The sequence below is a fragment of the Hemibagrus wyckioides genome, linkage group LG01 (genome assembly GCF_019097595.1).
Source record: "Hemibagrus wyckioides isolate EC202008001 linkage group LG01, SWU_Hwy_1.0, whole genome shotgun sequence".
Classification (NCBI taxonomy): Eukaryota; Metazoa; Chordata; class Actinopteri; order Siluriformes; family Bagridae; genus Hemibagrus; species Hemibagrus wyckioides.
Genome location: NC_080710.1, coordinates 3963249 through 3986691, shown reverse-complemented (window position 1 = coordinate 3986691; position 23443 = coordinate 3963249). Strand labels below are relative to the sequence as shown.

The 23443-nt window shown below is 39.8% G+C and overlaps 1 protein-coding gene across 3 annotated transcripts in view; it reads right to left on the bottom strand.

The window, feature by feature from the left end:
• Window positions 1-7023: 7023 nt before the first annotated feature.
• The window catches only part of agap3 (ArfGAP with GTPase domain, ankyrin repeat and PH domain 3), a 136013-nt gene continuing 119593 nt past the window's right edge, over window positions 7024-23443 (bottom strand). For all 3 annotated transcript variants that reach the window (XM_058392460.1, XM_058392466.1, XM_058392445.1), the window contains exons 17-18: window positions 12031-12286; window positions 7024-9966 (exon numbers count right to left, since the gene is read on the bottom strand). In XM_058392460.1, the coding sequence (XP_058248443.1) occupies window positions 9727-9966; window positions 12031-12286 (496 nt within the window). In that variant the 3' untranslated portion in view covers window positions 7024-9726. The remainder of the gene's footprint in view (window positions 9967-12030; window positions 12287-23443) is intronic.

Sequence of the window (23443 nt, the reverse complement as noted above, 5' to 3'; positions counted from 1 at the left end):
TTACAGAAATGTTTATTTAGTTGTTTCTCTTTTTTTGCGTTAATTAAAGAAATTTTTGTGCTCGGATAAAAAAAAAGTTTAAAGGTTTTTTTGTTGTTGTTGTTGTTAGTCAAGTTCAAGTCTGAATGTTGGTCATTTTTTATAATAAGCAGTGCTTTTAGTGCTTGTTAAAATAATTAAAATAATAATTTCACTCCGAATTTCAAAGAAACAAAATTACGTTTAAAGAGAGTTTATCTTTAAATTTTACAATTTAATATCAAAATTCAAAAATAAATTAATGAGCTAGGTAGCACTTCTGCTATATTAATATATATATATGAACATCTTTTGCTTTTTGCTCCCTATAACACAAATGAATACAAATTTACTGACAGTTCATCTCTCATTTATTTATGCGTATTTCATCGTAATTTTTCTTACCGCAAACTACATACATTAAAAAAAACTCTAGTGATAGATATAAATGATGTTTTTTGCATGTTTGTTCGCTCACTTTAATTGATTTAACTTCAGATTTAACGCTGGCTTATTTTTGTTTAGTAGACGTGACAAGAGAGTTCTTTTTTAATATCCGAACTTGACGTTTTAAAGAAATTATATGTGAATTTAACGTTTGAAAAAAAAATTAATAATCTTTGCACCATGATGATTTTGGCACGTGAATAAACAGACAGACAGAGAGAGAGAGAGAGAGAGAGAGAGAGAGAGAGAGAGAGAAAGAACAGGGTTTTGTTAATGAGTATGAGACTCATTTGTCTCTCTTTAGGAGGCCATGTTGTCAGAGAAAAGAGTGATGGATTTCTACACTGGTCATATTCACCTAACAGTAATGATCTTCAACATCCATCTCTCTCTCTCTCTCTCTCTCTCTCTCGCTCTCGCTCTCGCTCTCTCGTGGGGAAATCTTATTCTGCAAATTAAAAAATTAATAAATAAAACAAAACAACAAATAAATAAACCCGGTGGACACCCTGATTGACAGGACAAGTTCAAGTGATTTTTTTTGTTTTGTTGACATCTTGCATACTAATACAATACATATTTTTAATATTAGATGTGTAGGTGGTCAATTAAACAAAAATGACCCACATATCAACAAACTGTTGCCTTTTGAGGACTTTTTCTCACCTGTACAATTTATCGTTTAAATTCTATGGCACTGAATAGACTTCTAAATCCAAGTCAAATGCATCCACTAAATGTATTAAGAGTGGGCAGGTCTGAAATAGTGCCCTACTCCCCATAGGGTACTTCCTACCACGGTGAAATGTGTTATTTTGTGTAAATAAGGTTATATAAATTGTGTAAATAAGGTTTTTTAGACGCATGGTAAATTCTCTACTAAAAAAAAACTAAAATATACTGCAATAGACTTTTTTTTTTTTGCAGAGGTGGCATTGTGACGTTTTTTAAAATACACTTTTGGAAAAAAAAAGGTACTAAAGTGTACTTCTCCCTCTCGCTATTTTGTAATACGGTACGACTTATAGGTACATTGCATCTTTAAAAGAAACACAATCAAGAAACAAAATGTTTACCCTTTAAGGGTAACAACCCCAGCGACAAGGAATGGTCCAGTTTATTAGCCTTTATTTCTGAGAGTGTCACGAGTTACATTGCAGTCACTAAATACTTACCCCTCTCTCTCTCTCTCTCTCTCTCTCTCTCTGTCGTTCTCTAGAGGTGACATATCTCGTGGCCAACCTTAATTTGTTGCGAGAGCGTCGTAGAAAAAATACGTCGTCACTGCTACGGAGTCGTGGCCACGAAATAACATACCGAAGCCACGAGTTGTAGTTTTCGTGACCACAAAGTCAGGTTTCTCGAGTGGTCAACGACTTAACTCGCGACATGAGTAAAGATGACCTAATCATGGGAGATCATTCATACGAAGACACTGAGATGACAATTTAATTTAAAAAAAATAAAAATAAATAAAAAATACAGACATATATGTCTCAAGTCCACGACATATTTCGTTCTGACCACGACTTTATATGTTGAAAGAACGTCATGCGTAATGTAAATTATTTGGTAAAGAGGCTCAGAGGTGACATGGTGGTTATTTTTTATGTTTATGCTAACATATTAAGGTTTACTGATCACGACTTAATTCGTGACCGGGGCTTTGCTTTTACATGATTGAGAAAGATATTAAAGCGAACCATTCTGGACACAGGAAATGATTTATACTCCGTCGCTGAGGTGATATGGTGTTTATTGGTCAACATCTCGTGGCCATTCGTGTAAATCGAGCCCACGACTTAATGTATCGTGCAACATCATATGTAATACACGACCTCCTGTTGCTTTTTGTGCGAGATGTATTTGTATTTAGCGACCACATGGAGATATGCAGAAACATAACTAGTGGATTATGTCGTTTAGAAATTACGACGTGTCACCTCATGTACCTCTTTTGCTGTTGCCGCTACATAATTAGGATAATTAGAATTTAAAGAATTACGTTCTACAATGTATTAAGTCGTGGTTTCAAGTTACACAAATTAGGGAACAACTTTAGTATCTCGTGACCAGATCATGAGATGCTTAGTTCTGGGCCTCGAAATATGAACTCGTGGTCTAGTGTATTAAATATGAACTCGTGGTCTAGTGTATGAAATCATGAACACTACTTATTCTAGACGTTCTGGGGAGACTGGGGTCGGTTGTAACGCGTCATAAAGCTCCGTTTATTTTTAAGACATGATAAGTACTTTTAGCCTCTTAACTGTTCATAATAAGTACTATATTATTCATATGGTATTCGTCATGGGTCGTGTAAAAGGCTATAGATCATATTAAATCATATAAAATATAGAAGAATTTTCTTTGCAGAAAGTATTCTTAAGTGGCTGCATAAATGTTTGGACCGTATAAAGTCAATCACACAAACTTTGAGCTTCATCCTTGTACAAAAATGTACTGCAGAAAGCAAATCATTTTCAAGTAAGTGAAATCTTTTTTTGCATTTGAGTTAAATATCGTAAACACTGTCATTGGACACATATCGTTACAATTGACCTGACACTGTCAACCATGAAATCTGATATGCTAGGTAACCTGATTAATAGACTTGTTGACTATCAGTCATGCTAACTGCAAGTGTATTAGACAGAGATGTAAACTAGCCTGTTATGCTTTAATTTGCATACAAAATGAACAAATATTCTCCAGATGATGAAATTACATACTTCAAAATTGGCCTGGTACATTTTTCACTGCTGTCTTGTTTTGCTGCCAAACAGGAGACTCTACTGAGCATGTGCAGAGTGTTACAACCGGTATTGGCAACTTAGACAGGTTTATTATGGCATCACCAAAACTGCTTACTGATAAATCTAGAAAATTTTGAGTACACATACTACACTCCTGTATTTGAGCTTTATTGAGAGATTCACTCAACTCACCACCAGAATTCTGACCCACAACCTGACTCAGCTGCGCTTGAGCTAATGTCCCAATCATACTAATCAGTCATCACAATAGTTTCTCCCACCTGTGTATTTCTTTCTTCTTTATTTTAAAACTTTGTTCTTGGAGATAGTTACAAAATCAATAAAAGCAAGTGTTTCAATTTGTAATTGTTTCCTTCATGTCTATGTACCAACTCATTACCACTGCTTGATGGAAATTAGCAGAAATTGTAGTCTATAAAAAGTAATTCATATGATGGTTTTTTCTCTGTTGAGAATCTTAGCATCTATGGAAGGAGTCTCCAGTGTCAGCTTTTGGACATCTTCATCGTTACCTGTTTCTCTGCAGGACAATGGGCTGAGAGAGGAAGATTATAGTTTATAGCGATTATAATAGATATGATATCAGGAACTAGTTCATCTTGTAATGTTAATGTTGCTATAAGCACAACATGTTCATTAATAAAGTGAAAAGTGTAATCGTTGGCAAATTACTGAGATATAAATAAGAGGGATAAATCATGCCAAAGACCATGAGATCATTTTTTGATATGGAAATTATTCTATCTGGTTACTTCTAGACATTAGCAGGCTTTAGCTACTTTCCTCTGAATACACAGCTTACAACTGACCCCATTCTCCCCTACCTCATCGGCTTCGTCGACCGAAAATGTTGACCTTTTACTCAGAACATTACTGTTTTTAACGAGACCCTTTCCCCCAAAAAATATTTTGTGAACCTTCTTCACTTTGTATACAAAATGTGAAGGCTAATTATCGCCTTTTCAGACGCGCCTCTACTCAGCCGTTAGCAGTTAGCCGTGTTCGTGAAGAAGCTTTAACATAAGTGCTAATGGCGAGGACAAAATTTTACACCAAGACGTGAAAGCACACCCCATGTGTCTTAAATAAACACTCCAGACATCTGCATACAAACACTGCAGTGTTCGGACATCAAACTTTACAAACTGAGGTAAATTATCAGGATATGGCTGAAACTTTAACCAAAACAAAGCATTTTAATCCACTCTAAACCTCAATTAACCCCATTTGAACATAAACAGTGGTCTTAATTTTGCCTCCTTCAGGTTAGCTAACTAGATATTATTAATGCTATATGAGTGATCCTACTATTAGGGTGCTATAATATTTACAAATGTGTGTAAAGCAAAGGTAAAAGACATTTTAAACACAGGTAAGTGTACTTCACAACAACCTGTGTGCAACATTAATAAAAACCTACATCTACACAACTTAGAAAACGTTTTTTTTTGCTGCCTGTACCAGCAGACCTACAATCCACCCTTAAATAAAACGTAAAACGTAAAAAGTAAAATTCTTTGCATTATTCTGTGAATCTCATGCTTGAAGCACCCTTTTTCGTAATAAGATATTACATTAAAAAACGCAATTCATAGTAAACATTCATTCAACCCTGTTACCTAAACACAACAATCTCCGAGTCATGAAGTTCAGCAGAAAGATGCATGGTCTGGATTCCATGAAGAACATGGGGAGAAGAAAACATCACCATTTCATTCACTTTTCTTTTATTTTCAGATATTGACTGACAGGTTCCAAGAAATCTTCACAACGTCCTTAATGTCCTTGTGATGTCATATATTCATATGTTCAAAAATGTTAACAAAAATAATCATAAAATTACATTTTTAACAATGAAAAGGCTAAATGAAAACAAAAAAAATCATGTTTTGGAAAAAAGTCTTCTGTAGTTTAGTGGATACAGAGACGACAATATAAGAAACATAAAGAAAGCTTTTTAGCTATGCAACTTTGTGCCAATAATTTACTCTTTTCGGTCCTGACAAGTGCCATATGACACCCATATGTTGGAAAACAATTATATATATATGTACTGATTCAGTGAAGAGCAATCACTACTTTGTCTCCTAAATTAGTGCAATAAAACATTTGAGTAGATAGCAAAAAGAATTCCCAACAAAACTGATTGAAATTAGACTCATTTTACTACAACTGTGGCCACTTTTTTCAACAGCATACAGTATAATCAGAGTTCACAGGTAAGAGCATTTACATAAAACTGTCGAAAAATGAAGGAAAACCTCCCTTTGGGATCATCTCTTTTAATTTCAAGTCGGCATGCTAATTAGGACAACTAGGTTGATTGTATAATTGGCGTTCTGTCATTGTTAGTGATAGAATGCTGTTAGCAAAACACAGAGGGTTCTCCAGAGCTTTGCTTTTCCAAATGTGTAGCTTTGGATCAACTGAACTGAACAACGAACAGATTCATCAGAAAATTGAAAAGCTACATCGAGATGTGAATCCGGAGTGTATCCCGGGAATACCAGCTGGATGGAAGAAACCTGAGAAGAAACCTCTGTGTGTTTGGGTAATAGTATCCTATCTCTAAGCATAATTAATTGGCAATGGTGGATCTGGAGGCTATCACAAACACTGGGTTTGAGGTGGGAATAGAGTAGATTGGATCTTGGTCCATTCCCAGGCACCACACACACTTGTTCACACACTTTTGGGGAAATTTACTATCCACCTGCCAAGGTGGAGGGAACCTGGAGAACCTAGAGGAAACCCATAACTCCACAAGTTGAGGATTTGAGCTGTGAGGCAGCGCCATACTGTTTTTAGAATGAATTGCATCATTGCTGTGTTTCCACCATCGTACCATTACCCAACAAGTCCCTGACACCAAGGTATTTCTCAGAGCAGACGCAGAAGCAGGTTCTCCCAGGCAGTAGGATCAGTCATCAAAGGAGGCCTGAATCCACGAGGAGTGTCTGGGGTGGGATGTGGTGGTGGTGGTGGTGGTGGTGGGTGTGCGTGCGGAGGACGCCCACGAGCCTGAAAATATGGGCAGATGCATCGAATCGCACAAGATAAACAAGCGATGAATTTCATCAGGGCCATCATAGCCTTAATTTGGCTGCCTAATGAGTCAGATCCAGTGGCGGAGATAAAAGTTGTCAGAGGCGCGGCTCTAATGAATTTCTTGCCACTTGTAATCAAGGTTGGCTGTCTGAGGAGCAATGATTAATGGAACCCTGGAGGATTCCCTCGGCCTTCGGCTCTCATTACGGCTAATGCATTCTCAAGCAAATTAACGCAAGGGGGGGTGGCGGAGGAGAAAGCGAGAGGGAAAGAGAGAAGAGGGCTGCAGAGAGCACAGCAGGCAGAGATTGTGAGAAGAGACTGAAAGAAAGATAGGTGAAGGCAAACAGCAGGGAGAAGGTGAGACGCTCACACTGAGATCTCTGACGAGGGAAAAGAAACGAGCCGGCTACAATTAAATGAGAAGGATGGCGAGGATGAGGCGGAGAAACAAAACATGAATGGAATGGTAGAAAAGATTTGTCTATTCGTTCGTACATCATCACTAAGGATTCTTGGCGAATCCAGAACCCTGAACGACGACGCAGGAACACACACCAGACGGATCTAGCAGATAAAATCAGATAAGTGGATATGCAGGAAAAGAAGGAGGGGACTCGTTTGTACACACCACGTGCTCATCCCTTTGTGATTAACCATTACCCATCTTTTTTTTCTTTTTTTTTACCATAATGAACAAACTGATTAATGAAAGAACAATACTCAGACATGCTACGGTATAAATCATTTTTATTCGAGTGTTTATTATGTCAATAGTCAGCCAAGCATCCGAGCACACACTCATGAAGTCACTTCATTATGTAAAAACAATGGAAAACTTGAAAAGGGAACCAAAAAAATAATAATAAAAAGGACAAACCGCTTAATAAAAGCGACAAAAGAAAAAAAAAAAAAAAACAATATTTACATCCGGCGTCTTTTTTTTTTTTTAATTATTTTTATTTTTTTATAAATATGTCAAATGTACATCATTATACACAAAACGTACCTTTGACGGTCAGGCAATGTGACAGCAGGCACATCGAGACCAATGCATGGTACTGAAGGAAAATAAAAATTGGGGGGGGAAAGAGAAGAGCGCAGGTACTTCTGCAAGTTTAGCGCGTTCAGAGCCTTTTAGTTGGCGCAGCAGCTCTCGAGCCAATCAGCATCAAACACACAGAAGACTGAAGACAAGCTGCGTTTTTTTTTCCCCTCGTCGTAATAATTTCAATCTTCGACTGGTGATAAAATATAAGGATGAAGTTCAGATGCAAAGGTGCCAACATTGCTAGGAAGAAAATGCTAGCAGGCAACAAGAAGAAGAAGGGAAAAAAAGTGTAAACCCCTGGCGCATGTTGAAGGATAGGAAAAAAAATTTTCTCGATAAAAATAAGGCAAAATTGCGGTCTGACAATACTTACAAGCAGCTCTTCTATTTATTTATTTAATCAAAGAGCTCATAGTCCCACCCACTTTCTATGAGCTCACAAAGCAGAGGATTGTGAATTAACACACATCAAAGTTAGATGTGCATTAAATATCCTTCGGTGAATTGCCTTTTCCACCAGCATTTTTGGCATTGGTTATATGATTTTTTTTTTTCTCTACGTCAAATTGGGCTAGTTTTGGGAACAAAACTGCAGGTGGAAAAAAGCAAATCCGCAGGGCTTTTTCAGCCGCAAAGATCACTTTCAACAATATCTTTGGCTTTCGCGAACAAGACAAGGGTCAAGCCAGCACTTATGAGGTATCTCAAAAGGCAAGTAGTCTGATAAAAAAATGAATTGCAGGTTCTGCAAAGGAATGCAAGCGCACTACGGTGAAGTGAGAAGAAGATCCAGTGGTTGGTTTTAGGCCACTGTGGTGTTTTGAGATCTATTTAGGCTGGAAATTGTTACTGAATCCTGCTAGCAAGGGGTCAGAAACTATAAATGTTGGCACCTCTGCAGACGTACAACTTCAAACGAATCAACCTGCCTAATTATTAAAAAATGGTTAAAAACATGGTTTCTGTTTCTGCATCAGTCATATTCAACGATTTACGGAATGCGTTATTCTCTTTCAAAACCGAATGTTCACGTATGAGCGGAGCAGCTAAGAAACGAACATAAAATACTGCACGGTAAAAAAAAAGAAAGAAAAATAAATAAAAATAAAATTTCATCATGATTTATTCTCTGATTTGCTAGTTCCTTCCCTCGTAGCTCATTAGCATGACATGAGATGAATCAAAGTGGTGTTTTATAAGGTTAAAAAAAAAAAAAAAAAAAAGCTAGCATGGCTAATCAGGAACTCGAAAGCCATGCTAGTATCCTTACCAGCGATAGCTTACATCCTGTTAAGAGTCACTAGAGAGGCAACAACGTTGGTCAAGCTTTTTTTTTTTTTTTTTTTTTATTATTATTATTATTTATTTTTTTTGCTAGTCATTTAGCACCTAAATGGTTGGATGAGGCAGTCAGAGGGAAATATAAGCTACTATATACACAATTCTGTACGTAATCTGTCGATCCGTCCCGAATCCTGTTATCCTACATCAGTACAAAATGGCAAATGTCCTCGTCAATGCATAATCAAGTACGGAGGAGGTAAATGAGCATCTAAGCACGCACACAAGTTCACAGCAAAACGTAGGTCACTTAACAGATTTTTCATTTGATATTATATATATATATATATATATATATATATATATATATATATATATATATATATAAATAAAACGTGTATGTAGACCCTGGTGTCAAAGAGTCAGAAGACCACTTCAGCATCGTCCTCGAATCGCTCTCACAAAGCCCTGATAACGAACGTATTATTCTCAGCTCGGGGTAATCATGTCCTTCAGCCTCGACTGAAGAGGTATTCTTAGGCGGCTATCTGCTTTGATGAAACGCCGAGAAAATTCTCCGACGAGCTTGGATGCTTAAGACCGAAAATTACGTCCGATGACCTGCACCTTATTAAATTCTATAATACAACAGGTTCATGTCTTCTGGTAATCAGTATACAGACTGCTTTCCTTTTTTTTCTTCTTCTGTCTTTACAATCTAATCCAAAAAAACATTCTGGCAAAAGTGAAATGTTGAAATCTGAAGTGAAAAAAAAAACAAAAAAAAAACAAACCTTATCCTAGTCCTAACCCTTTATCGGTTTTATGCGTTTCTCCTACGTTTAACAGTGTTATAGTGCAGAGCGTCCACATTATATATCAAGAGTTTTTTTTTTTTGGATATTGGGTTAAACCTGGCACATTCAGATTTACACACTGACCCGACACAATGGATCGACAGGAAGATTTTACGATGCTAACGTTGAACGGCGACACGACATACAGTTGAGTTTCCTGCGGAAAAGGCTAAAAGGCAGGGGAAAGGAAGTCACAGTATCATGGCACTGGGACACTGAAGGCTTACAGCACGGCGTGTTTTGGGATCTACATGATGCTTATGCTGCGGTTCATCTCGCACTGTCCGTTGTTGTTGTTGGCGTTGGGGTTGGCGTTGGTGTTGGCATTGGTGTTGTGCCACGTTCCGGTCGGCGTCGATGTGCCGCCGGAATCCGAAGGGCAGCCATGCTGGATGAGGATATCGACGCATTCCTGACTTCCTGCTCGCCGGGCAAAGAACAGCGGCGTTTGACTGCGGGCGTCACGACTCTTCACGTCCACACCGTACTGTACACAGGAAATCACAGGATTTTACACAAGGAAAACAATCAACCAATCAAACCCCCCCTGCTTTATTAGAAAAAAAACATTCTGTACAATCAGTGTGTGTTAGTCTACCTGATACAGCAGTGTGTTAAATATCCGCACGTAGCTTTTAGTTGCTTAATTGGATAATAAAAGAGCCGTGGACCTTAATTAACCTTAACGTTAACAACCTCGCTCTATGCTTTGGGATCTCAAGTGCCTCCTGGTCTACATTTAATTATTAGGTTGTAAAGCTCAAATGTTATTTCTGTTTTTTTATTTTTTATTTAAATCAGCTGAGAGTTACACAGGATTGAGTTTCTGCCTAAAAAAGCATCACTATAGGGTTACATTTAGGAGATTAAAACACACATGGTGACCGTATTGAATGTCTTCTTTTTCATGTCCATCTCCAAAGTGGTGGTTAATAAGAAGCTCAAAATGAAAGTAGACAATCTGGGTTTTAAGAATTTCCTTTATTTCTGTTTTTCCCTAGCCTGCTAGACGCAATATATTCATAGAAAAACAAAAATAGTTAGTTTTTTCAGGCAAATTTTTCTGCAAAGTACAGTGGAACATCTACAAAGTACAGTGGAACCTCTGCATAAGAATGCCCTCGCTTACGAATTTTATCTTTAAGAACTGAAATTTGCATTCTCATACAAAGCATTTTCAGCATATGAACGAACCAAACTGAATGCTGGCTAAGTTGAGCGTACATCCAGGAGCCATTCAAAACTTCGAGCTTTATGATTTTTTTTCCAGTCAGTGAAAGCTGTTTCAAAAAAGTCAACCCACGATACCAACGTTGCCTTTGGCATGCGTTCAAAAGCTAGGTGATTTTTTTTTTTGTTGACAGATTGGTGGCATGACTTCCTGTGAGGACCCTTGATGGAATGCTTGGCTTGGGTCAGTTCTTTGTAAGCAGCCATACAGCTTACATACACTTCGTATTGGTCATATTTTTGGGCGGCTGGAACGAATTGTCTGCATTTACATTATTTCTTATGGGACAATTTGTTTCGCAATACTAATTTTCGACTTAAGAACTCATCTCCAGAACGAATTCAATTAGTTTGCCTGTGTTCCACTGTATATGGTGAGATCAAACCCATTCCTGCTCTCTGAGATGCCCCAAGGGCTTGGTGTTATCCTCATCACTACAGTTCTGTGTAAGGTTACCCAACAAAGGGAAAAACACGTCTGAAACAAAGCCAACTCGTTTTATATCAGACTTACAGCCAGAAAACCATTCGTTTGTTTACACTGATTGAGAATGTCCCATAAGTCCATTTTCACCAGGGTGTAAAAAAGTTACACTTGGTTGCTTTTCTTAACATGTCTAAAAAGAAGAAATGGAACATGTTGCTTCGGAAACAGTAGGAGACACGTGTAATAAAATAGCTTGACTTCGAAGCCTGTGATTTGGCTCAGACTAACATCTTAGTTGAAGTATTATTTCACTTCAGCGCTCTTGAATTCTGGATTCTGACAGCTCGAAAGGTGCCGATTAATTTTCTATAATAGTTCTGGCAGCCTGGATAATCGCGGGTTAACACCTAATGGGCTCGTTTTAACACCTCTATAGCTACACAGAGATTTGATAACGTGTGTAATGGTGTTCTGTGAGGACACATTTCTTTTGCATTACTGGAAGCAGACTCCAGCATCAGCGCTTTGGTAACAGTCAGGAAGTTTCCTTCTACAGGAAGGTCTTCAGGACAGAAAAGTTTACATTTTGTGGTTTCATGGTAACATGACAAGGAGCATTTTTCTGTCTCATTAGCTACAAGAGAGAAAGAAGTGAGGATGGTGAGGGAGTGGATGTTTATAGCTGTGGTAACAGGAACCAACTGGAACGTTGAATGTAGCTAGAATTCGATAAGTATCTAGTATAAACTATCTGGAAAAAATCTAGGGGTGGCTGGAAATTCTAACTTTGGGTTGCCTAAACTTTTAGCCATGGCAAAACAAACTAGTTGCTTATTGCTTTTTTTTTTTTGAATGGGGGTATGGAAGTGTGGATGGGTGGATTTTTGCCCTTACCCAGATTAGCAGCTGTGTAATGACCACGTTGGCCATGGCGCAGGAGAGGTGCAGGGCCGTGCGTCCATCCCCATCACCATATGTCTCGTTCACCTCATCCTTAGTGCCGTGAGCCAGTAGCAGCACCACCATCCTCAAGTCGTCCTCCACCACGGCTCGCAGGAGCTGCTGCCCCAAGGGCACATCCGACTGGGGCAGGCCCAACAGGAAGAGCTTTTGCTCATACTTTGCCCTGATCCAGCGTTCCTTCTCCTCCCTGACAAGAAAAAAAAAGAAAAAAAAGAAGAGGAATCTTCAGTATCAGTTATAATTCAGTTTTTGTTTACATGGAGATTCAACTACATGTCTAGCAAACACACAGCATTAGTGAACCGGATTTACGAGGACATTCTGCAAGATGTTTCATTTGTGTCCAAGCTGAGAGAGAGAGAGAGAGATGTACAGTTTTGTGTCATGCTCCATTTTCTTTCTGCTCATGTTTTCATCATTTACAGCAAATGAACCTACGAGCAGTTTGTATCATCTGCAGATTTTGAGCGTTTTGACCGAGGGTAGCTGTTACTGCTGCACAGCGCACACAGTAAGCAGGAACATATTTCATTTGGCACGAGTGCATCGAATCTGTGTTAATAAGCCTACGCTAAAAAAGATGACAAGCGCATTGGTTTTAATCACCCGACAGCTTGCCAGGGAATTACAGCACAAAGGCATGTATATGGTTTTAAACACTGCTCCCTATGGCCACAAAGTTTTGCACTAGGCTTAAGGCTAAATCAAACACCTTTTGGACCACAACACAATGCTTTCTATAGCTTCTTTCCGAATTTTGCAATTTTCTTTCCATCATAGAAAGTTGTGGCCCATTTCTGCAGGTATATAAGCTTGTTCAATAGACATCCTGCAAGTAACTGGAACCCACATACTGCTGCAAAATAAAGAAACATACCCAAGCTAAAGAATTTCATTTCAGTTTGTTTTTAGAAGGCAATCTTTTTAGCATTAGATTCAAGATTCAAGAGGCTTTATTGTCATTTCAACCACATATAGCTGACACAGTACATAGTGAAATGAAACAACGTTTCTCCAGGACCTGGTGCTACATAAACATACAACATAAAGATCAAATACAAAAAAAAACAACACAGAGCTAGGACAGAAGTTTTTGTCCTAGCCACATAAAGTGCAAAGTGTGCAACTAGGTGCAAACAGTGGAAAGACAAGACCAAAAGTTGGTGCAAAACCAACTGGAAGGAGTCTCCAGTGTTAGAGTTTTAAATAATCAGAGACATACCTATGGTCCTGAACATACTGGTTTGAAACCTCTTTGCTAGCAGGTGGCAATAATTTTTAACATGTTCAACATTCTCGGGGGTTAATCATATCATGTGAACCCCTTTGTGACTAGCTGCAAGATCAGTGCTGAGCATCTAAGAGGAATTCATCTGCTGTCACGCGCAGCAGATCCCTGAATCTGGTTTATCATTCATTTATTGGTGTTAGACCTCGAGGGCAAAACATTACCAAAATAAATGTGTATTTTTTTTTTTTACCAAAATGCTTGTTAGCAGTAGCAAAACTAAAAACAAACAATTTGTCTTGATGCAGAGTTCAAGGATTCATGGTACCTCTGGATCTCTTTGCAGAACAGAAAAGCCAAAGTGCTTATGTTTTCAGTCCAACTATACATTCATTCATGTTATTTAACGCTTGTTTTCTGTATGTTTTTAGTGAGAAGATGTGATTTGGAGATGTGCCTGTTGTGGTCCTCACAGGGCTCCGTCCACCAATAACTGATCACGAGTGATGTAACTGTGAAAGGGTCAAAGTCCTATGGTGTGCACTCGGCATCAGTGACCTTAATTTGACAAATTTTTACTTACAATTCCATCTCGATAATGCAGTGAAGCTTCTGGACCCTGGCTCTATGGTGTCCACCTCGCACACCAGTGAGCCTGTGCTGATCTCGACTTGCTTTTTAAGGGTTAAAGCCTGGTCGCCTATCGAAAGGTTACACATTGTGAACAGCATGTCTGTGCTGGACAATACAGGAAGGAGGGGGGGGGCATGTTTTTATCACTGCTGTCACCGCTGTCACTCTTGCTCGGCACATCCCCACAAAGGACTCCCCAATCTACACCGGACCTTCAAGGCTCAGGGGGATCGAAGCCAGCCAGATTGAAGGGCCGAAGAAAAGAGAGAGAAGGGAGACACTGACGGTAGAATGGAGCTCAAGACGGTCCTCGAGCTTCACACTTCTATCTAGCGCTCTTCATCTAACACCTCCATTCATGAAAATCCAAATCGATAGGCAGCTATTTCTGAGCATGCTCAGTGCAAAAATGACCCCTCAACCTCATGCGCTGGGCGATAAGACGACTAGAAAGGGCTCGCTGTTTGACTTGGATGAGTGAATGACAGAGAGGAGAGGGGTGAGATTTGTGAGTCCCACGAGTCTCTTTTTTCCATTGAATATTACCTCACGTCCAAATGTCTGATAAACAACAAACAGTGTAGAGATGAGATTTTTTCGCCTCCGAGAACCTCAGACAGGATCGGAACATTTGTATTTAATCGTATTACCCGTCTTTCCCGGGGCAGAATACGGGAAACCCAGACCACTTCTTCCTCTATCGCTTGCTAATTCTACGACTAATTAGGTGTTAGGAATACGGCGCCACCTCTTTCCGAAGTGCCAGCGACGAGCCAAATGGTGAGCCGGCACGTCACATGTTAATTACAGCAGCGCTGATTGGAGGCACAATGGTGTCTAATGGGAACACGCCCCCTTATTATCTCCTGGACAATAAGATAAGAGGAGACTCCAAATCAGCAAGCACTGGGGAACAGGCTGATATGTCAGCTGCCAGAGCTAGACCAGACCAGAGGGAGGGATGGGGGGGGGAGTGGGGAGAAAAAAAGAAAAAAACGATAGCATAGAGACATGAGAGATGGACTGGTAAAGCAAGTAAAATCCACAGGAAATCTAAAAAGCAAATATATAGAATATGTGTAACTACGTAGCAAAACAATAAATCTGTAATCATAAAGACTGTCTTATGCTCATCCCAGGACTCTTTATACTCATCTTTTCTTTCGGGTTAGAAGGCTTGGTGTAAAGCAAACAATCCGCTAATGCTAACGTACCATAATAGACCAGTTTAATCTGCATATTCAATTTTATTACATTACAGTGTGGCTCTCAAACCTGGTTAGAGTTAAGGTAAGATGTTTGTCGGAAGAGAAGAAACCATTGTTTTTTTCGCATATCCCAGTGTAGGAAGTTAGGGTCAGAAAGATGAGGGCCTTGCTTGAGGACCCAACTTGAAGGAGCTGGGGTTTGAACCCCAACCTTCTGATCAACAACCCAGAACTACAACTGCACCTGGTGGTGAGGTAAAGCACAGGTTTATATAAGAAACCTGTTTTTATAATTGTGATGGAAGGAGTCTCCAGTGTCAGAGGAAGCTGTAACTTTCCACCACAGGAAAGTGTCTTTTTTTAACTAAGAAACCAAACTTGATGTTACGTTAGAGAAATAAAACGCTTCCACAGGGAAATAATCCACTCTAGTTTACACTGCTCTATCTCGATTATTTTCCATCAAGCTTTGTTACTATTCAAGCCACAACGACATACAAATCATTACTTGTTTGCAATATTAATCGTGTAAAACAAAATCAGGAGATTTTTTGTGATTGTTGCGCCAAAAATGCTTTTTAAAAACATTACGTTTGCAGAAAACAACTTAAATTGACAAAATTGAATCTGCAAACTCCGGATACTTTTTTAAAACTCCTGCTAATAAAGAACCACAGCTGTTAGCTGTATGTAGCTGAGAAATCGCAACCTCCTCCTTTTATAAACTAAAGCAACACATGTCCAACACTTCACAACGCTCCAACTGAAAAATATCACAAGGTTTTTAGCATCTACAGCTTTCTATAGCACTTCAAACAGGTTTCCTTCAACAACTTAAATATTAAAGGAGTCGTTTGAGGAAAAAGAACAACAACAACAAAGGAACGTTTTTTTTTAAAGTATGCAAACATGTTTTTGTTGCCACACTGTACGCAATTTCCTGTATCCAAGCACTCTGTGAAAGTCAGTAGAACAACAAAGGGGTGAGCTAATTAAAAAGGCCACGGCTTTAACTGCGTTTCCCTTAAAGTCCCCGGTCGCTCTTTACCCAGAACAAGGCACAAAGCCTGTGAATAGACTTCAGCCACAGTGAATTGCTCTTCAATGGTGGTGTGTGTGTGTGTGTGTGTGTGTGTGAACCCCCCCCCACCACCACCTCTCTTCAGCAGTCAGTCTTTCAAAGCTTGTTTTTCTTTTGAAGAGGTGCTGAGAGAGACCCACCCCATTGTTATCTTTCTCTTCTTTCGCTCGCACACAGAAAACATACGGCGGCAGTGAAAAGGCTCAAGACTGTAAAAGAGAAGAAGCGACACAGAGTGAGAGAGAGAGAAAAGGGGGGTGAGAGAGAGAGAGAGAGAGGCCCCGGACATTCTGACGTTCTGTGGTTTGGGACGAAGATGAAGGGGTCCACACATGTGCACCCAGGTGGAACCGCAAAAAAAAAGAAAAAAAAAAGTGGTCTTGCTCCACGCTGTCGTCCGAATAGAGCTGTGTGATCGAATTTTCAGATCAAAGTGCTGGATGAAATGAAGTTAAGAGTCAGCGGACGTCACGTTTAGTTGAAACAGGAAGTCAGGGAGCGGGTGAGACGGGGACTGGATTGATTATGCGCAAAGCTCGTACATGTCTGTATTATTCTGGAGAAGGAACGAGTGCGCACACACACACACACACACACACAGAATAACCATGCTGGAAAATACAGGGGCGGGGCTAATGCATTCTCAAAAGCACACAATTGGATGAAAACAGGATGAGTCATGAATTTTTCGTTTGTTTTTAGTTTTTATTGTAACTCGCTGCCAATTTTAACACATGGAACATGGTTTTTAGGCACTTTCAATGCTTTCCTAAGTAGACATGGAATGTTTCGAAAAACCGTCGGTTCTGAGGACCTTGTTGACAAGAGAGATCAGAGGCGAATGTGGTAACTACGGTAACACAAATGACCACTCTACAGCTACGGTGAGCTGAAAAGCATCAACATATTGACCTGGATTCATGTAAGAAGAGTACAGGTGTTGCTATTAAAGGAGAGGTCATTAAGATGGTCTGTTTTTGCTTGCCGTGCAAGGAAGTAAGCAGGACGAAGAGGAAGAAGGGAACGAGCGGCGAATCCTGCCTCTGCCTCCCGTTTGAAACGGCGCCGCGAAAGCAAACAAGTACCCGGGCGGCGCGAGGGGCTGTGGGAGAAAGCCGAGAAGCCTTGAAAAGGACACTTCCTCTCGGCAGGAGGAAGGAAAAATAAAAACGAGCGGCTTTAGCATGTCAAAAGAGAGTCGGAGGGAGCGAGAAAAGAGAGAGGAGGGAGAAGAGGGAGGGAAGGAGGGAGGGTTGGAGAGAAAAAGAAAGAGTGATGAGACTGAGAGGACACTCTCCATGGGGTTTTGGGGGGGGTTATATTCAGGAAACCAGGCCCATGGCTACCCCCTTCAGAAACACATACACACACACACACACAGATACACACAGCCTGGCACACATGCTTGCTCTGAAACATTGGGTTGCTTGGGGGACAGAGAAAGTGTTTCAAAAGGGGGAAAATGTATTCATCACTTTCATCAGAACAGGAACTTTGCGCATTACGGCCTGCGTCATGGATTACAGCCCAGGCAGCGGGAAAAAAAACTACAATCCTTAATAATCTAAACAGTGAGATAAAACTCAGAAAAGGTTTTTTTTTTTTTTACCCCCGCCTCGAATCTTTAGCATAATAAATTACTTAATGACCCCATATTTCAACTAAATTATGCAGAAATAAAAAAGAAGTAATAAATTAAAAAAAAGAAGAAGAGGAGGATGAGGGAGGAGGGGTGATTGGGTGAAGACTTGGCTCTTGTAAGGAAGTCCCAGAAAGCCCTGCGACCTCATCAAGTGGAATGATTTGGCCGGCGAGTCAGTGACACATGAGCGCACCTCAATACAGCAGGACAAACAAGGATAATTACTCAGCGGCACACAAACACAAACCCTCTGCCATTTCCCTACTCCTCCTCCACCTCCTCCTCCTCACGCTGCCCTCGCTCACCATGAAGAGCACACTCGGGGAGAAGGATGTGTGTGTACTATTCAGCAAGGTTCAGAGGTGCCAAGTGGCCTGGAGAGGCAGGGTTGTGCCTTCACAGCCGAGCGAGGGGACGTCCGAAAATTCGCAAACGGAAACGTTCCATAAAAAGAAAAGGCACACGGGGAAATGAAATTTAAAAAAAAAAAAAAGGTGATGATTGTGTTATGCTAGCAAATAAACAAATCATGATAAATTGAGCTGTGTATTTCCTGAGTTTGTCATTAAACAACAAACAAACGAGGGGAAAAAAAAAAACTTAAAAAGCGTATTAATAACTTGTTGAAGTTACTTTGGTAACACGGTAACATTCCTACGACATGCTAGTTCCTCTTACTGCTCACTTTTTAAATAAATAAATAAATAAATAAATAAATAAATAAGTGATGTGTTTGTTCTGCAGAAAGTTACCGCATTGAAACGTTAACGTGTCCAAGCGAGTGTGTTACCATAACATGATGCTATGAAAAATCAATTCAAATTAAAAGTTAATTGTTGTTTTTTCATCATTCCTCTCTCTCACACTCATAATTAATAGTCAGTCAAGTTTCCAGCACTTTTAAGCTGCTCTGTGAGATTTTTCGCAGTATTTTGCTACACCTTGTTTCTCCGTATTAATTAATCAAACGTTAATCGAAGTAATTAGGCTATGCGTGGCGAAGGCTCCAGGCAAAGCTAGCTATGCCAAACCCCCCGCTGACTCCGTCTCAGCTTCCCAAAGTACAAACAAACGCCTCTTTTCCTGGCTGAAGTCTGCTGCTCAGAGCTCGTGTCTAATCTCTCAGCTTCCAGGACCTTTATACAGCTGAGTCTAATCCTAGCCCCAACATGCTGATTCATTCATTTGATGACTCTTTTGGGTTGAATTGAGGCACCAAAAAGTTCTTCCATCACCCCGGAACGTGAGTGTTTATTAAACTGGTCGTGGGTCAGTCGGTTTAAAGGAGGGGTGCACAAACCTTTTGTACCTTTTTTTTTTTAACTGTAAGATCAATTCCATAGACTTATTCAAGTACAGATTTCTTTAAAAATCTAAAAGTATTGAATTAAAAAAAAAAAGAATCAATCATGTAATAAACAAATTAATAAACAAAATAATATAGTAAAATAAAAATAAATTAATTAATGAATAAATAAATAAATAAATAAATAAATAAATAAATAAATAAATAAATAAATAAATAAATAATAAAATACAACAAAATAAATAATCAAAAATAAACAAACATTTTGAAAAAGGTATACATTATTGCTGACATTTATGAAATTAAAATTCACAAAAAGTTTAAAAATGACTATTTAAATAAAATAAAATGTAATACTCCTACTACTACTGCTGCTACTACTACTACTACTACTAATAATAATAATTATTATAATTTTTATTAGGGATATTATTATTATTACTATTATTATTATTACTATTAATAATAATAAATATTTAAATATTTATTTACATTATTATTTATAATAATATTAATAATCAATATTTATTTAAATATTGATTATTAATATTATTAAAATTTAATATTATAAATATTATTATTATTGTTTTTAATAATAATAAAACTGTCAGAAAGAAGAAAATATTAACATAACATTTTGAAAAAAATAATTCAAATTAAAAACCATAAAATAAATCTGCTATGACAATAAATGTAACTAAAAATGGAAAGCGTGACATCATTAATAAACTTAAACATATTATTGTTGATAGACAACAAAGAAATAATTAATAATTGATCAATTAACAGTAATTAATAGTAAACCACGATGATGGTGCTGTAATTGTGTGACTCATACAGAGTGACTGAAGGATTAAAGATAAAGAAGTGCACTCTGGAAGGATCCTAAGTAGTGATCTAAAAGCACTTAAAAGCAGAAAGCAGGGGGGTAACGTGGAGGTCTGGAAGCCCAGCAGGTGTACAGTGAAAGGGGGTGAGATGGTGTAGGATACGAGGTGGGGTAAACTTAGCGCTGTGATTCATTTTTATTACCCCCGCTGCCCTGTGGGGGCGACATGCGGGCAAATTATTTCAGAAACAAAGTGCTCTCCTTATCAGAACTATTGCCTGTACTGGCCAAAGGGCGTCAAGGTGTGCGTGTGTGTGTGTGTGTGTATGTGTGTATGTGTGACAGTGAAGTGCGCACTGATGAGCGATAGCTCTCCATGAATGCCTGGACCTCCGGGACACAGAGGAGGGGGGTGGAGGAGATGGAGTGATGGAGACAAAGGTGCTTCCCGAAGTGTCTTAATGGGAGTGCGCTAAAGAAAAAAAAATCTAAAGAGATATGAAAGGAAATTGATTGTAGGACGCAGCCATTTTGGAAAAGTGAGTGAACGAGAGAGAGAGAGAGAGAGAGAGAGAGAAAGAGAGAGAGAGAGAGAGAGAGAGAGAGAGAGGGGAGAGAGAGAGAGAGAGAGAGAGAGACAGAATCTGTTGCACCGACCCCTCGCAGCATTTCCACACACAGGTGCAAGGCAATTAGACCTGCCTCAAGAACACACATCTGCCAAGTGCTAATTTAACACACGTTCTATTAAAACTCAATACTCTCTCTCCTGCTCTCACACACACATAGACACACACACACTCTCTCTTTCACACACACTTTCTCTCTCTCTCTCTCTCTCTCTCTCTCACACACGCTTTCTCTCTCTCTCTCTCTCTCTCTCTCTCACACACACACACACACTGTATCTCTGCCGCCCATGCAAGATTTATGAGCGCAGCCTAATTCATGACACACACTGAGTAAATCATAAATCCATCAATCCGGTTAAAGGACTAGTTGAAGATCTGCTGGATTGATTGGTTCTATTCATCAAAATAATCGTTCTAATTAATTACATTAGGCCCCGGCGCCATGGCGACTCAGCTCTAGTACTCTCTCCTCTCTCTGAGTATTAACTGATTAATAACTTATTTCTTTTACACTGCAGCAATTTGACAGTGATTACACTGTTTTTATTGAAGAACAGTGTTTATTTTTATCCATTTAGTGTTACATTAAATGTTGTGAAACATCTACAGAGTGAGTTAATGTAAAGCAGCTAGAAACATTCACAGAGACAGAAAGGTTCATTAAACCTCTAATTAGGGAAGGAGTCTCCAGTGTCAGGGCTTTCTGACAGTCTCCAGGACAGATTTTGTTTCCATTTAAGTGTCTCAATAACTCAACAAGCTGCATTTACATTTAATAGTCTGTGGCATGAGGTGTAACTAGATACAGATAAAAAGTATGATGTGTGTTTCTTTAGTAAAGAAAAAAATGTAACAACTGGTGTCAAATTACTGTTTCAGGACAAGCAATCTCTCTCTCTCTCTCTGAGATATATATATATCTCAATGTCAATCTCTCTGCCTCACTCTGTCTGTCTGTCTCACTCTCTGTCTCTCTCAATCTCTCTCTCCCTGTCTTGCTCTCTGTCTCTCTCTCTCGCGCTCTCTCTCTCTCCCTGTCTGTCTGTCTCACTCTATGTCTCTCTCTCTCTCTGTATCTCTCTCTCTGTTATGCTCTCTGTCTGTCTGTCTCGCTCCATCTCTGTCTCTCTCTCTGTCTTGCTCTCTGTCTGTCTGTCTGTCTCTCTCTTTCTCTGTCTGTCTCTCCCTTCCTGTCTCGTGCTCTGTCTGTCTTTCTCCCTCTCTCTCTGTCTCACATGACTCTCTCTCTCTCGCTCTCTCTGAATGTCACTGATGTGATGTAGATAAGCCACACTTGAGGGAATCATGTGTTTCCCACATTCCATATACATACTCCCCCACTAACATGACTGTTTACAACCCCAGAGAGGAAAACGCATTGATTACACACCATGTAGCACCAACGCTGCCGTGGCTCAGGAAAATCAGTTACGACGTTAATCAGACTTTCATTTCTGACCGAGTGTGTGTGTGTGTGTGTGTGTGTGTGAGCTCCCTGACAGTGAAAAACATTCCCGCCGCCCGGCCGCCAGCGAGTGCTGCCGACTGGAGTGTGAGAGCGGGATATCAGCATCAATAATCCTTCATCAAGTCAGGAGTCAAGCGAGCGCTCGGCTGCCATCCGGGATCTATTCCACAGATGACTGAGACACGGCTACTCTGACCGAGACATGTGGAAAGAGCTGACCTCTTTCCATAACATCACTTTATACACACACACACACAAAACAGATACAAATGTAGATATTTGGGATCAGAATTAGATTATTATATCATATTATATTAGGAAATACACTATATTGCCAAAAGTATTCGCTCACCTGCCTTGACTCGCATATGAACTTAAGTGACATCCCATTCCTAATCCATAGGGTTCAATATGACGTCAGTTCACCCTTTGCAGCTATAACAGCTTCAACTCTTCTGGGAAGGCTGTCCACAAGGTTTAGGAGTGTGTTTATGGGAATTTTTGACCATTCTTCCAGAAGCGCATTTGTGAGGTCAGGCACTGATGTTGGACGAGAAGGCCTGGCTCTCAGTCTCCGCTCTAATTCATCCCAAAGGTGTTCTATCGGGTTGAGGTCAGGACTCTGTGCAGGCCAGTCAAGTTCCTCCACACCAGACTCTGTCTTCCATGTCTTTATGGACCTTGCTTTGTGCACTGGTGCACAGTCATGTTGGAAGAGGAAGGGGCCAGCTCCAAACTGTTCCCACAAAGTTGGGAGCATGGAATTGTCCAAAATGTCTTGGTATGCTGAAGCATTCAGAGTTCCTTTCACTGGAACTAAGGGGCCAAGCCCAGCTCCTGAAAAACAACCCCACACCATAATCCCCCCTCCACCAAACTTTACACTTGGCACAATGCAGTCAGACAAGTACCGTTCTCCTGGCAACCGCCAAACCCAGACTCGTCCATCAGATTGCCAGATGGAGAAGCGCGATTCGTCACTCCAGAGAACGCGTCTCCACTGCTCTAGAGTCCAGTGGCGACGTGCTTTACAACACTGCATCCGACGCTTTGCATTGCACTTGGTGATGTATGGCTTGGATGCAGTTGCTCGGCCATGGAAACCCATTCCATGAAGCTCTCTGCGCACTGTTCTTGAGCTAATCTGAAGGCCACATGAAGTTTGGAGGTCTGTAGTGACTGACTCTGCAGAAAGTTGGCGACCTCTTCACACTATGCGCCTCAGCATCCGCTGACCCCGCTCCGTCAGTTTACGTGGCCTACCACTTCGTGGCTGAGTTGCTGTCGTTCCCAAACACTTCCACGTTCTTATAATAC